At 53.1% G+C, this 13,548-nt stretch overlaps 1 protein-coding gene across 1 annotated transcript; it reads right to left on the bottom strand.

The window, feature by feature from the left end:
- Positions 1-496: 496 nt before the first annotated feature.
- LOC306982867 (serine/threonine-protein kinase SBK2-like) lies at positions 497-12,105 on the bottom strand (the record flags this gene model as incomplete). Its single annotated transcript, XM_079583318.1, has 6 exons — positions 497-550; positions 626-646; positions 898-918; positions 1,031-1,051; positions 5,523-5,719; positions 11,973-12,105. 6 exons carry the CDS (start codon positions 12,103-12,105, stop codon positions 497-499), a joined length of 447 nt encoding a protein of 148 aa, XP_079439444.1.
- Positions 12,106-13,548: the final 1,443 nt, after the last annotated feature.

Here is a 13,548-nt window from a genome sequence, read left to right as displayed (position 1 = left end):
TAGAGATGGTTAGAGAGAGGGTTAGAGAGGGTTAGAGAGAGGGTTAGAGAGAGGGTTAGAGAGGGTTAGAGATGGTTAGAGATGGTTAGAGAGAGGGTTAGAGAGAGGGTTAGAGAGAGGGTTAGAGAGGGTTAGAGATGGTTAGAGATGGTTAGAGAGGGTTAGAGAGAGGGCACAGCGCTTCACCGCGGGCTCAGGGAGGCCCACCTGGGGGGGGGAGAGAGGGTTAGAGAGAGGGCAGAGAGGGCTAGAGAGGGTTAGAGAGGGAACAGAGAGGGTTAGAGAGGGTTAGAGAGGGTTAGAGAGGGTTAGAGAGAGGGCACAGCGCTTCACCGCGGGCTCAGGGAGGCCCACCTGGGGGGGGGGAGAGAGAGGGTTAGAGAGGGTTAGAGAGGGCACAGCGCTTCACCGCGGGCTCAGGGAGGCCCACCTGGGGGGGGGCAGAGAGAGGGGCAGAGAGAGGGTTAGAGAGAGGGTTAGAGAGGGTTAGGGAGGGTTAGAGAGGGGCAGAGAGGGCACAGCGCTTCACCACGGGCTCAGGGAGGCCCACCTGCAGGGGGAGAGAGGGTTAGAGAGAGGGTTAGAGAGGGTTAGAGAGAGGGTTAGAGAGGGTACAGCGCTTCACCACGGGCTCAGGGAGGCCCACCTGCAGGGGGAGAGAGGGTTAGAGAGAGGGTTAGAGAGGGTTAGAGAGAGGGTTAGAGAGAGGGTTAGAGAGGGTTAGAGAGAGGGTTAGAGAGGGTTAGAGAGAGGGTTAGAGAGAGGGTTAGGGAGGGTTAGAGAGGGTTAGAGAGAGGGTTAGAGAGGGTTAGAGAGGGTTAGAGAGAGGGTTAGAGAGAGGGTTAGAGAGAGGGTTAGAGAGGGTTAGAGAGGGTTAGAGAGGGTACAGCGCTTCACCACGGGCTCAGGGAGGCCCACCTGGGGAACAGAGAGGGTTAGAGAGAGGGTTAGAGAGGGTTAGAGAGGGTTAGAGAGGGTTAGAGAGGGTTAGAGATGGTTAGAGAGGGTTAGAGAGGGCACAGCGCTTCACCGCGGGCTCAGGGAGGCCCACCTGGGGGGGAGAGAGAGGGTTAGAGAGAGGGCAGAGAGGGTTAGAGAGGGTTAGAGAGGGAACAGAGAGGGCAGAGAGGGTTAGAGAGGGTTAGAGAGGGAACAGCGCTTCACCACGGGCTCAGGGAGGCCCACCTGGGGGGGAGAGAGAGGGTTAGAGAGGGTTAGAGAGGGTTAGAGAGAGGGCAGAGAGGGTTAGAGAGGGTTAGAGAGGGTTAGAGAGAGGGTTAGAGAGGGTTAGAGAGGGTTAGGGAGGGTTAGAGAGAGGGTTAGAGAGGGTTAGAGAGGGTTAGAGAGGGTTAGGGAGGGTTAGAGAGGGTTAGAGAGGGTTAGAGAGAGGGTTAGAGAGAGGGTTAGAGAGAGGGTTAGAGAGGGTTAGAGAGAGGGTTAGAGAGGGTTAGAGAGGGTTAGAGAGGGTTAGAGAGAGGGTTAGAGAGAGGGTTAGAGAGAGGGTTAGAGAGAGGGTTAGAGAGAGGGTTAGAGAGAGGGTTAGAGAGAGGGTTAGAGAGAGGGTTAGAGAGAGGGTTAGAGAGAGGGTTAGAGAGAGGGCAGAGAGGGTTAGAGAGGGTTAGGGAGGGTTAGAGAGAGGGTTAGAGAGGGTTAGAGAGGGTTAGAGAGAGGGTTAGAGAGAGGGTTAGAGAGGGTTAGAGAGGGTTAGAGAGAGGGTTAGAGAGGGTTAGAGAGGGTTAGAGAGAGGGTTAGAGAGAGGGTTAGAGAGGGTTAGAGAGAGGGTTAGAGAGAGGGTTAGAGAGGGTTAGAGAGAGGGCAGAGAGGGTTAGAGAGGGTTAGGGAGGGTTAGAGAGAGGGTTAGAGAGGGTTAGAGAGGGTTAGAGAGAGGGTTAGAGAGAGGGTTAGAGAGAGGGTTAGAGAGGGTTAGGGAGGGTTAGAGAGAGGGTTAGAGAGAGGGTTAGAGAGGGTTAGAGAGAGGGCAGAGAGGGTTAGAGAGGGTTAGGGAGGGTTAGAGAGAGGGTTAGAGAGGGTTAGAGAGAGGGTTAGAGAGAGGGTTAGAGAGGGTTAGAGAGAGGGTTAGAGAGAGGGTTAGAGAGGGTTAGAGAGGGTTAGAGAGAGGGTTAGAGAGAGGGTTAGAGAGGGTTAGAGAGGGTTAGAGAGAGGGTTAGAGAGGGTTAGAGAGAGGGTTAGAGAGAGGGCAGAGAGGGTTAGAGAGGGTTAGAGAGGGTTAGAGAGGGTTAGAGAGGGTTAGAGAGGGTTAGAGAGGGTTAGAGAGGGTTAGAGAGGGTTAGAGAGGGAACAGAGAGGGTGAGAGAGGGTGTTGGGTTGTGGGGGTGTTGGGTTCCGGGGGTGTTGGGTTGTGGGGGTGTTGGGTTCCGGGGGTGTTGGGTTATGGGGTGTTGGGTTCCAGGGGTGTTGGGTTATGGGGTTTTGGGTTCCAGGGGTGTTGGGTTCCAGGGGTGTTGGGTTATGGGGTGTTGGGTTATGGGGTGTTGGGTTATGGGGGTGTTGGGTTCCGGGGGTGTTGGGTTCCGGGGGTGTTGGGTTCCGGGGGTGTTGGGTTATGGGGTGTTGGGTTATGGGGTGTTGGGTTATGGGGTGTTGGGTTATGGGGTGTTGGGTTCCGGGGGTGTTGGGTTATGGGGTGTTGGGTTGTGGGGTGTTGGGTTATGGGGTGTTGGGTTATGGGGTGTTGGGTTCCGGGGGTGTTGGGTTATGGGGTGTTGGGTTCCAGGGGTTTTGGGTTATGGGGTGTTGGGTTATGGGGTGTTGGGTTATGGGGTGTTGGGTTCCGGGGTGTTGGGTTATGGGGTGTTGGGTTCCGGGGGTGTTGGGTTCCGGGGGTGTTGGGTTCCGGGGGTGTTGGGTTCCGGGGTGTTGGGTTATGGGGTGTTGGGTTCCGGGGGTGTTGGGTTATGGGGTGTTGGGTTATGGGGTGTTGGGTTATGGGGTGTTGGGTTATGGGGTGTTGGGTTATGGGGTGTTGGGTTATGGGGTGTTGGGTTCCGGGGGTGTTGGGTTCCGGGGGTGTTGGGTTCCGGGGGTGTTGGGTTCCGGGGGTGTTGGGTTATGGGGTGTTGGGTTATGGGGGTGTTGGGTTATGGGGTGTTGGGTTATGGGGTGTTGGGTTATGGGGTGTTGGGTTATGGGGTGTTGGGTTATGGGGTGTTGGGTTCCGGGGGTGTTGGGTTCCGGGGGTGTTGGGTTCCGGGGGTGTTGGGTTCCGGGGGTGTTGGGTTATGGGGGTGTTGGGTTCCGGGGGTGTTGGGTTATGGGGTGTTGGGTTATGGGGTGTTGGGTTATGGGGTGTTGGGTTATGGGGTGTTGGGTTATGGGGTGTTGGGTTATGGGGGTGTTGGGTTCCGGGGGTGTTGGGTTATGGGGTGTTGGGTTATGGGGTGTTGTGTTATGGGGTGTTGGGTTATGGGGGTGTTGGGTTCCGGGGGTGTTGGGTTATGGGGTGTTGGGTTATGGGGGTGTTGGGTTATGGGGTGTTGGGTTATGGGGGTGTTGGGTTCCGGGGGTGTTGGGTTATGGGGGTGTTGGGTTATGGGGTGTTGGGTTATGGGGGTGTTGGGTAACGGGGTGTTGGGTTATGGGGTGTTGGGTTATGGGGGTGTTGGGTTATGGGGTGTTGGGTTATGGGGTTTTGGGTTGTGGGGTGTTGGGTTATGGGGTGTTGGGTTATGGGGTGTTGGGTTATGGGGTGTTGGGTTATGGGGGTGTTGGGTTATGGGGTGTTGGGTTATGGGGTGTTGGGTTCCGGGGGTGTTGGGTTCCGGGGGTGTTGGGTTCCGGGGTGTTGGGTTATGGGGTGTTGGGTTATGGGGGTGTTGGGTTATGGGGTGTTGGGTTATGGGGTGTTGGGTTCCGGGGGTGTTGGGTTCCGGGGGTGTTGGGTTCCGGGGGTGTTGGGTTATGGGGTGTTGGGTTATGGGGTGTTGGGTTATGGGGGTGTTGGGTTATGGGGGTGTTGGGTTATGGGGTGTTGGGTTATGGGGGTGTTGGGTTCCGGGGGTGTTGGGTTCCGGGGGTGTTGGGTTCCGGGGGTGTTGGGTTATGGGGTGTTGGGTTCCGGGGGTGTTGGGTTCCGGGGGTGTTGGGTTCCGGGGGTGTTGGGTTATGGGGTGTTGGGTTATGGGGTGTTGGGTTCCGGGGGTGTTGGGTTCCGGGGGTGTTGGGTTATGGGGTGTTGGGTTCCGGGGGTGTTGGGTTCCGGGGGTGTTGGGTTCCGGGGGTGTTGGGTTCCGGGGGTGTTGGGTTATGGGGTGTTGGGTTCCGGGGGTGTTGGGTTCCGGGGGTGTTGGGTTCCGGGGGTGTTGGGTTATGGGGTGTTGGGTTATGGGGTGTTGGGTTATGGGGTGTTGGGTTATGGGGGTGTTGGGTTATGGGGTGTTGGGTTATGGGGTGTTGGGTTATGGGGTGTTGGGTTATGGGGTGTTGGGTTATGGGGTGTTGGGTTATGGGGGTGTTGGGTTATGGGGTGTTGGGTTCCGGGGGTGTTGGGTTATGGGGGTGTTGGGTTATGGGGTGTTGGGTTATGGGGTGTTGGGTTATGGGGTGTTGGGTTATGGGGTGTTGGGTTATGGGGGTGTTGGGTTATGGGGTGTTGGGTTATGGGGGTGTTGGGTTATGGGGTGTTGGGTTATGGGGGTGTTGGGTTATGGGGGTGTTGGGTTCCGGGGGTGTTGGGTTCCAGGGGTGTTGGGTTATGGGGTGTTGGGTTATGGGGTGTTGGGTTCCGGGGGTGTTGGGTTCCGGGGGTGTTGGGTTCCAGGGGTGTTGGGTTATGGGGTGTTGGGTTATGGGGTGTTGGGTTATGGGGTGTTGGGTTATGGGGGTGTTGGGTTATGGGGGTGTTGGGTTATGGGGGTGTTGGGTTATGGGGTGTTGGGTTCCGGGGTGTTGGGTTATGGGGTGTTGGGTTGTGGGGTGTTGGGTTCCGGGGGTGTTGGGTTATGGGGTGTTGGGTTATGGGGTGTTGGGTTCCGGGGGTGTTGGGTTCCGGGGGTGTTGGGTTGTGGGGGTGTTGGGTTCCGGGGTGTTGGGTTATGGGGTGTTGGGTTCCAGGGGTGTTGGGTTGTGGGGGTGTTGGGTTCCGGGGTGTTGGGTTCCAGGGGTGTTGGGTTGTGGGGGTGTTGGGTTCCGGGGTGTTGGGTTCCAGGGGTGTTGGGTTATGGGGTGTTGGGTTATGGGGTGTTGGGTTATGGGGTGTTGGGTTCCAGGGGTGTTGGGTTATGGGGTGTTGGGTTCCAGGGGTGTTGGGTTATGGGGTGTTGGGTTATGGGGTGTTGGGTTATGGGGTGTTGGGTTCCGGGGGTGTTGGGTTATGGGGTGTTGGGTTATGGGGTGTTGGGTTATGGGGTGTTGGGTTCCGGGGGTGTTGGGTTGTGGGGGTGTTGGGTTATGGGGGTGTTGGGTTCCGGGGTGTTGGGTTATGGGGTGTTGGGTTCCGGGGGTGTTGGGTTCCGGGGTGTTGGGTCACACCGGTGTTGGTGGGGCCTGTAGATGATGTCACTGACCTTGGGCGTGATGGTGCTCAGTAAGTCCCGCCCCGTCAGCTCCTGGGCGTAGCAGTAGTGCTGATGCGACTGGAAGGCGATGCCGAACAGAGCCACGATGGATGGATGACTGAGAGTCAGAGCCGTGCAGTATTCTCTCAGGAAGGTCTGCAGCTGCGTCGACGCTTTAGGGAGGAGCTTCAGCGCCATCGGGGTCCCTGAACACACCAGAGAGACACTGAACACCAGAGAGACACTGAACTCACCACAGAGACGCTGATCACACCAGAGAGACACTGAACTCACCACAGAGACACTGAACACACCAGAGAGACACTGAACTCACCACAGAGACACTGAACACACCAGAGACACTGAACTCACCAGAGACACTGAACACACCAGAGACACTGAAGACTAGGCTCAAACGTACCTCTACGAATGAGCTTGTGATCAGGTCAGTTTGTTAAAGGAACAGGCCAGCGTTTTTCCACACTGAGATATGTTCTTACCTGAGCTGTGACGAGTTCTTTAGGACCTGTCTGATCTTCAGTCACGTAAACACAGCGCAGTAATCTTCACTTTACTGCGCGGATGCCAAACTACTCCTGGTATTATTACGCCTTACAATATAGTTCCCCCTTTTATCCGCTTAGAAAATCCACATTGTGTAATTTTGAAATGACAAAAAAGTGACAAAAAAGTGACAAAAAAGTGACAAAAAAGTGATGAAAAAATGACAAAAATGTGACAAAAAAATGACAAAAATGTGATAAAAAAATGACAAAAATGTGACAAAAAAATGACAAAAATGTGACAAAAAAATGACAAAAAAGTGACAAAAATGTGATAAAAAAATGACAAAAATGTGACAAAAAAGTGACAAAAAAGTGACAAAAAAGTGATGAAAAAATGACAAAAAAGTGACAAAAAAGTGACAAAAATGTGATAAAAAAGTGACAAAAAAGTGACAAAAAAATGACAAAAAATGACAAAAAAGTGACAAAAAAATGACAAAAATGCAACAAAAAAGTTACAAAAATGAGTTGAACACCAAACAAAAAAAGGACCTGTCTGATCTTCAGTCACGTAAACACAGCGCAGACGGCGTTAGCATTTAGCCTCTCCCTCTCTCCTCTATAGCTCCAAAACAGGTCCAGATAGAAGCTACCAAGCTCTTCCACGTTTTCCCTATTTAAATATGGTTACGTGAAGTGTTCCACTACAAAGTATAATTACACACAATTAAACAATGTGGATTTTCTAAGCGGATAAAAGGGGGACTATATTGTAAGGCGTAATAATACCAGGAGTAGTTTGAAATCCGCGCAGTAATCTTCACTTTACTGTAGCTTCTATCTTGACCTGTTTTGGAGCTATAGAGGAGAGAGGGAGAGGCTAAATGCTAACGCCGTCGGCGCTGTGTTTACGTGACTGAAGATCAGACAGGTCCTAAAGAACTCGTCACAGCTCAGGTAAGAACATATCTCAGTGTGGAAAAACACTGGCCTGTTCCTTTAAAGCTCTGACCCACATCCTGAAGTAAAGCCTCAGGAGAAACACTGCTGTGGGACGTACGGTCCTCTTGTTCTCACTGCAAACTTTGTCTCATCATGATACAATATTTATCTTTAGCTGAAGTCTGTTTATTACTATTCACACAGTGTTTTCTTTTCCCCCTTCCTGTTTCAGATCAAATGGAGGAACCCGCCTACATGGATTGGACAAGAATAACTGCAGCTCCAACAAGGACTGGACGTTGTTCTGCCGTGGATCTCTCCTACTGTGGTTCTCCCCGAGGTTTGGGTTTTTGAGGTTTTCCTCACCGTGCTGGAGGGTCTGAGGACGGGGACCACCTTAGACTTTATGTTTGCCTGGACACTTTCTTTACATTGTCATATTTACTGTTCTGTTTTATTGCCTTAATGTTTAGTGCAGCTGTGAGGAAACTCCTGTTGTGATATTGGGCTTTACAAAACCATTGATTGACTGATTGATTGATTGAACAAACACATCTATAAAATCCCCTGTGAATCTGTCTCGCCTGCTTTACATAGATCTTTAAGTCTTATCTTTAATATTATCTTTAAAGGAACAATACGGCGCACGAATCAAAGTAACAAATGACCTCCTGCTGGCCTCACACTCCTGTTCCTCCTCCATCCTTCTCCACCTGCAGCATGTGGGCATCTCTGACTCTTAGTTCTGCACGTCTCACCTGCCAACCTCAGAGCCCACCATCACAAACCACCTCTCTTCAAGAAAACCCTGGATGAACTTCCTTCAACTCAACTGCAATAAGTCTGATGTCATTGGCCCCAAATCGCTCCTCGACTCCTCTCAAGACTTCAGTGTCTCCGTCGAGTTTCCACCTCACTGACCTCCTCCCATCGCCTCCGTTCTGCCGACTGAAACCTCCTAAAACCAACCGCAAAATCAGCTGAACCCTGAGGAACCGAGCCTCCGGAACCCACTCCCCATCAGAAACTCACTGCAAACTTTAAAAAATACTCAAAACTCAACCTCCAAAAGCACTGACTTGTGTATAATGTGTCTTTGAACGCACCATGAAAACCTCTCGATCACAGCTCCAACAAACAGTAAAGTTTAAATGAAATAACCGTGACAGCGTTTAAAGCTCGACATACATTTGAAAACATAATCCCTTTAATGGAGTCTGTTTGTGCCGCGGCCTCGGATGAAGCGCAGATGAAGTTTGGAGATAATGTGTTTGACATAGCCGTCCGTCAGCGCAGAACAAGCACCTGCTGTTCCCTCACACTCGCGGTAACACGGCTCCGAGCGCGTGGAGATATTCACACCACACTGGGGCAAGAGCCAGGGTTAGATTCCCCTGAGGTTTCCTGTGTGTCATTGAGCAAGGCCGCAGTGATGGATGGACATGTGAGCGGCTTTTTAAAGGCCATTCCATTCTCTGCATTCAGCGCTTTGGGGGCTGCGGTCTGTGGTCGGCCTGCCCTGCGGTCTAAGCGGTCCAAACACTCGAGCTCCAGAGTCTGCACGGTCCAAACACTCGAGCTCCAGACTCTGCAAGGTCCAAACACTCGAGCTCCAGACTCTGCACGGTCCAAACACTCGAGCTCCAGAGTCTGCTCGGTCCAAACACTCGAGCTCCAGAGTCTGCTCGGTCCAAACACTCGAGCTCCAGAGTCTGCACAGTCCAAACACTCGAGCTCCAGACTCTACACAGTCCGAACACTCGAGCTCCAGACTCTGCACGGTCCGAACACTCGAGCTCCAGACTCTGCACAGTCCGAACACTCGAGCTCCAGAGTCTGCACAGTCCGAACACTCGAGCTCCAGAGTCTACACAGTCCAAACACTCGAGCTCCAGACTCTACACGGTCCAAACACTCGAGCTCCAGAGTCTACACAGTCCGAACACTCGAGCTCCAGAGTCTACACAGTCCAAACACTCGAGCTCCAGAGTCTGCACAGTCCAAACACTCGAGCTCCAGAGTCTACACAGTCCGAACACTCGAGCTCCAGACTCTGCACGGTCCAAACACTCGAGCTCCAGAGTCTACACGGTCCAAACACTCGAGCTCCAGAGTCTGCACAGTCCGAACACTCGAGCTCCAGACTCTGCTCGGTCCAAACACTCGAGCTCCAGACTCTGCACAGTCCAAACACTCGAGCTCCAGACTCTGCTCGGTCCAAACACTCGAGCTCCAGACTCTGCTCGGTCCAAACACTCGAGCTCCAGACTCTGCTCGGTCCAAACACTCGAGCTCCAGACTCTACACAGTCCAAACACTCGAGCTCCAGACTCTACACGGTCCGAACACTCGAGCTCCAGACTCTGCACAGTCCGAACACTCGAGCTCCAGACTCTACACAGTCCAAACACTCGAGCTCCAGAGTCTACACAGTCCAAACACTCGAGCTCCAGAGTCTGCACAGTCCAAACACTCGAGCTCCAGAGTCTGCACAGTCCAAACACTCGAGCTCCAGAGTCTGCACAGTCCAAACACTCGAGCTCCAGAGTCTGCTCGGTCCAAACACTCGAGCTCCAGACTCTGCACAGTCCAAACACTCGAGCTCCAGACTCTGCACAGTCCAAACACTCGAGCTCCAGAGTCTACTCGGTCCAAACACTCGAGCTCCAGACTCTGCACAGTCCAAACACTCGAGCTCCAGACTCTGCACAGTCCAAACACTCGAGCTCCAGAGTCTGCACAGTCCAAACACTCGAGCTCCAGACTCTACACAGTCCGAACACTCGAGCTCCAGACTCTGCACAGTCCGAACACTCGAGCTCCAGACTCTGCACAGTCCGAACACTCGAGCTCCAGACTCTACACAGTCCGAACACTCGAGCTCCAGACTCTGCACGGTCCAAACACTCGAGCTCCAGAGTCTACACAGTCCAAACACTCGAGCTCCAGACTCTACACAGTCCAAACACTCGAGCTCCAGAGTCTACACAGTCCAAACACTCGAGCTCCAGAGTCTACACGGTCCAAACACTCGAGCTCCAGACTCTGCACGGTCCAAACACTCGAGCTCCAGAGTCTGCACGGTCCAAACACTCGAGCTCCAGACTCTGCACGGTCCAAACACTCGAGCTCCAGAGTCTACACGGTCCAAACACTCGAGCTCCAGAGTCTGCACGGTCCAAACACTCGAGCTCCAGAGTCTACACGGTCCAAACACTCGAGCTCCAGAGTCTGCACAGTCCAAACACTCGAGCTCCAGAGTCTGCACAGTCCAAACACTCGAGCTCCAAACTCTGCACAGTCCAAACACTCGAGCTCCAGAGTCTGCTCGGTCCAAACACTCGAGCTCCAGAGTCTGCACAGTCCAAACACTCGAGCTCCAGACTCTACTCGGTCCAAACACTCGAGCTCCAGACTCTGCAGTCTCTGGAGTCCAGTCCTGGTTTAAGGGAGTCCAGTCCTGGTTTAACAGAGTCCAGTCCTGGTTTAACAGACTACAGTCCGGGTTTTGCGCTGCCCAGTCCGGGTTTTGCGCTGCCCAGTCGTCCTCGTCTCTGTATGAACTCTCTCTGAGAGGCTCCAGTTTCTCTCCGCGAGTTTTACCCAGGTTTTAATCCGGTAACGACTCGAGAATATTCACATCATGAGCTTTTGAAAGTGGACCAAACATCTCTATAGACGGAGCTCCAGTGTCTGCTCTCGGCACAGACTCCCATACGGACACTGTGATAAACAAGTATTCACATTAATCAGATGCCGTTCCCGTCATGTGGTGGATTCTACACGTGTTTTCAGAAGCTTAGCATCAAACAGAAAAGAGGATTGGCAGAATTACTTCCATAGGTTTCTTGGCTCCCATTGATATTAAATAATACTAAATAATAATACTAAAGCTTTAATGAGACACACTCGCTCAGCACATGCGCACATTCAGGAGTTCATCCCTCACCAAGACAATCAGGTGAACAGATACGTTGGTCATTTATGTAAAGTATTTTACTCCTCTGTCCCGCCGTCCTCCCGTTATAGCCCAATATCACGCAGGAAGTGACTGGAGAGACTCCCCTCAGCCCCGGGTCAGTGGAGAGACTCCCCTCAGCCCCGGGTCTGTGGAGAGACTCCCCTCAGCCCCGGGTCAGTGGAGAGACTCTCCTCAGCCCCGGGTCTGTAGAGAGACTCTCCTCAGCCCCGGGTCTGTAGAGAGACTCTCCTCAGCCCCGGGTCTGTAGAGAGACTCTCCTCAGCCCCGGGTCAGTGGAGAGACTCCCCTCAGCCCCGGGTCTAAGGAGAGACTCCCCTCAGCCCCGGGTCAGTGGAGAGACTCCCCTCAGCCCCGGGTTAGAGGAGAGACTCCCCTCAGCCCCGGGTCAGTGGAGAGACTCCCCTCAGCCCCGGGTCAGTGGAGAGTCTCCCCTCAGCCCCGGGGCTGTGGAGAGACTCCCCTCAGCCCCGGGTCAGTGGAGAGACTCCCCTCAGCCCCGGGTCTAAGGAGAAACTCCCCTCAGCCCCAGGTCTGTGGAGAGACTCCCCTCAGCCCCGGGTCTAAGGAGAGTCTCCCCTCAGCCCCGGGTCAGTGGAGAGACTCCCCTCAGCCCCGGGTCAGTGGAGAGTCTCCCCTCAGCCCCGGGTCTGTAAAGAGACTCCCCTCAGCCTCGGGTCAGTGGAGAGACTCCCCTCAGCCCCGGGTCAGTGGAGAGTCTCCCCTCAGCCCCGGGTCTGTAAAGAGACTCCCCTCAGCCTCGGGTCAGTGGAGAGACTCCCCTCAGCCCCGGGTCAGTGGAGAGACTCCCCTCAGCCCCGGGTCAGTGGAGAGACTCCCCTCAGCCTCGGGTCAGTGGAGAGACTCCCCTCAGCCCCGGGTCAGTGGAGAGACTCCCCTCAGCCTCGGGTCAGTGGAGAGACTCCCCTCAGCCCCGGGTCAGTGGAGTGTGCAGTGTATAGAGGTTGGTTTGTAGAGGTTAGGGTTAGTTTGTAGAGTGTGTAGACTGTGGTTTGTAGGGGGCAGTGTTACCTTTACAGCGATGCGTGACCATCAGGACGTGGCCGTATTTCCCGCGGCCGATTTCTTTGATGACGTTGAACCTGTCGTTTATCTCCAGCTCCGTCAGACTCTGAGCCGTCAGCTCCATCAGCTCATCGATCATCACGGCTGCTGCACCTGCCGCACCTGCCGCACCTGCTGCACCTGCCGCCCCTGACTCCATCACTGCCCTGTCAGGACACACAGCGGGATCAGCCTCGTGTGGTTTTAGAGGGATGTTCCAGAGCCAGTTTTGGTTCTGTCGGGGATTCAAGGCGATTCTCATGCGTTTGTAAACTGATGGTTTGACCGGGTTCTCCACCACAGGTTCATGTTTCTTGACTTGTTTTGTTGGAAGATTCTGATTGTCTGTTACTTTCTTCTTTAGTTCCTGTGCTTCCAAACAAACCTCCTGAAACCAGATTTGTGTGTGTGAGTGTGGGAACCCCTGGTGTGGATTAAAGTTAGATTTTCTTTGTTCATGGCTAATTGTTTTAGTAAATACTGTACACGACTGTATCCATGGTGCTGTGGTGCGTGTGCAGCTGGCCTCAGATCAAATACAGTAAGACCCGACATGAATATCTAAAATGACATGTTAAACAGTTGTCACGGTTATCTGCTGTAAAACACGGCTCTAAAACACGCCTCGTAAAGTGGAGCGAAGCGCTGACGGCTGCAGCTGGTGTCACGGCTCCACTCACAGTCAGAGATCTGAGCTTTTACAGGCCAGGGCTGTGAGGACTGTGGTTACGCCTGTCAGCGCCTCGTCCGTCTCTAAGTCTCTAAAGTCAGAAACAAACACCTCGTCCGTCTCTAAAGTCAGAAACAAACACCTCGTCCGTCTCTAAAGTCAGAAACAAACACCTCGTCTGTCTCTAAAGTCAGAAACAAACACCTCGTCTGTCTCTAAAGTCAGAAACAAACACCTCGTCTGTCTCTAAAGTCAGAAACAAACACCTCGTCCGTCTCTAAAGTCAGAAACAAACACCTCGTCTGTCTCTAAAGTCAGAAACAAACACCTCGTCCGTCTCTAAAGTCAGAAACAAACACCTCGTCCGTCTCTAAAGTCAGAAACAAACACCTCGTCCGTCTGTAAAGTCAGAAACAAACACCTCGTCTGTCTCTAAAGTCAGAAACAAACACCTCGTCTGTCTCTAAAGTCAGAAACAAACACCTCGTCCGTCTCTAAAGTCAGAAACAAACACCTCGTCTGTCTCTAAAGTCAGAAACAAACACCTCGTCCGTCTCTAAAGTCAGAAACAAACACCTCGTCCGTCTCTAAAGTCAGAAACAAACACCTCGTCTGTCTCTAAAGTCAGAAACAAACACCTCGTCTGTCTCTAAAGTCAGAAACAAACACCTCGTCTGTCTCTGAGTCTCTAAAGTCAGAAACAAACACCTCGTCTGTCTCTAAAGTCAGAAACAAACACCTCGTCCGTCTCTAAGTCTCTAAAGTCAGAAACAAACACCTCGTCCGTCTCTAAAGTCAGAAACAAACACCTCGTCCGTCTCTAAAGTCAGAAACAAACACCTCGTCCGTCTCTAAGTCTCTAAAGTCAGAAAC

The sequence above is a fragment of the Gobius niger genome, assembly GCF_951799975.1.
Source record: "Gobius niger genome assembly, contig: SCAFFOLD_197, whole genome shotgun sequence".
NCBI lineage: Eukaryota > Metazoa > Chordata > Actinopteri > Gobiiformes > Gobiidae > Gobius > Gobius niger.
This window is presented reverse-complemented; position numbering and strand designations above follow the sequence as displayed.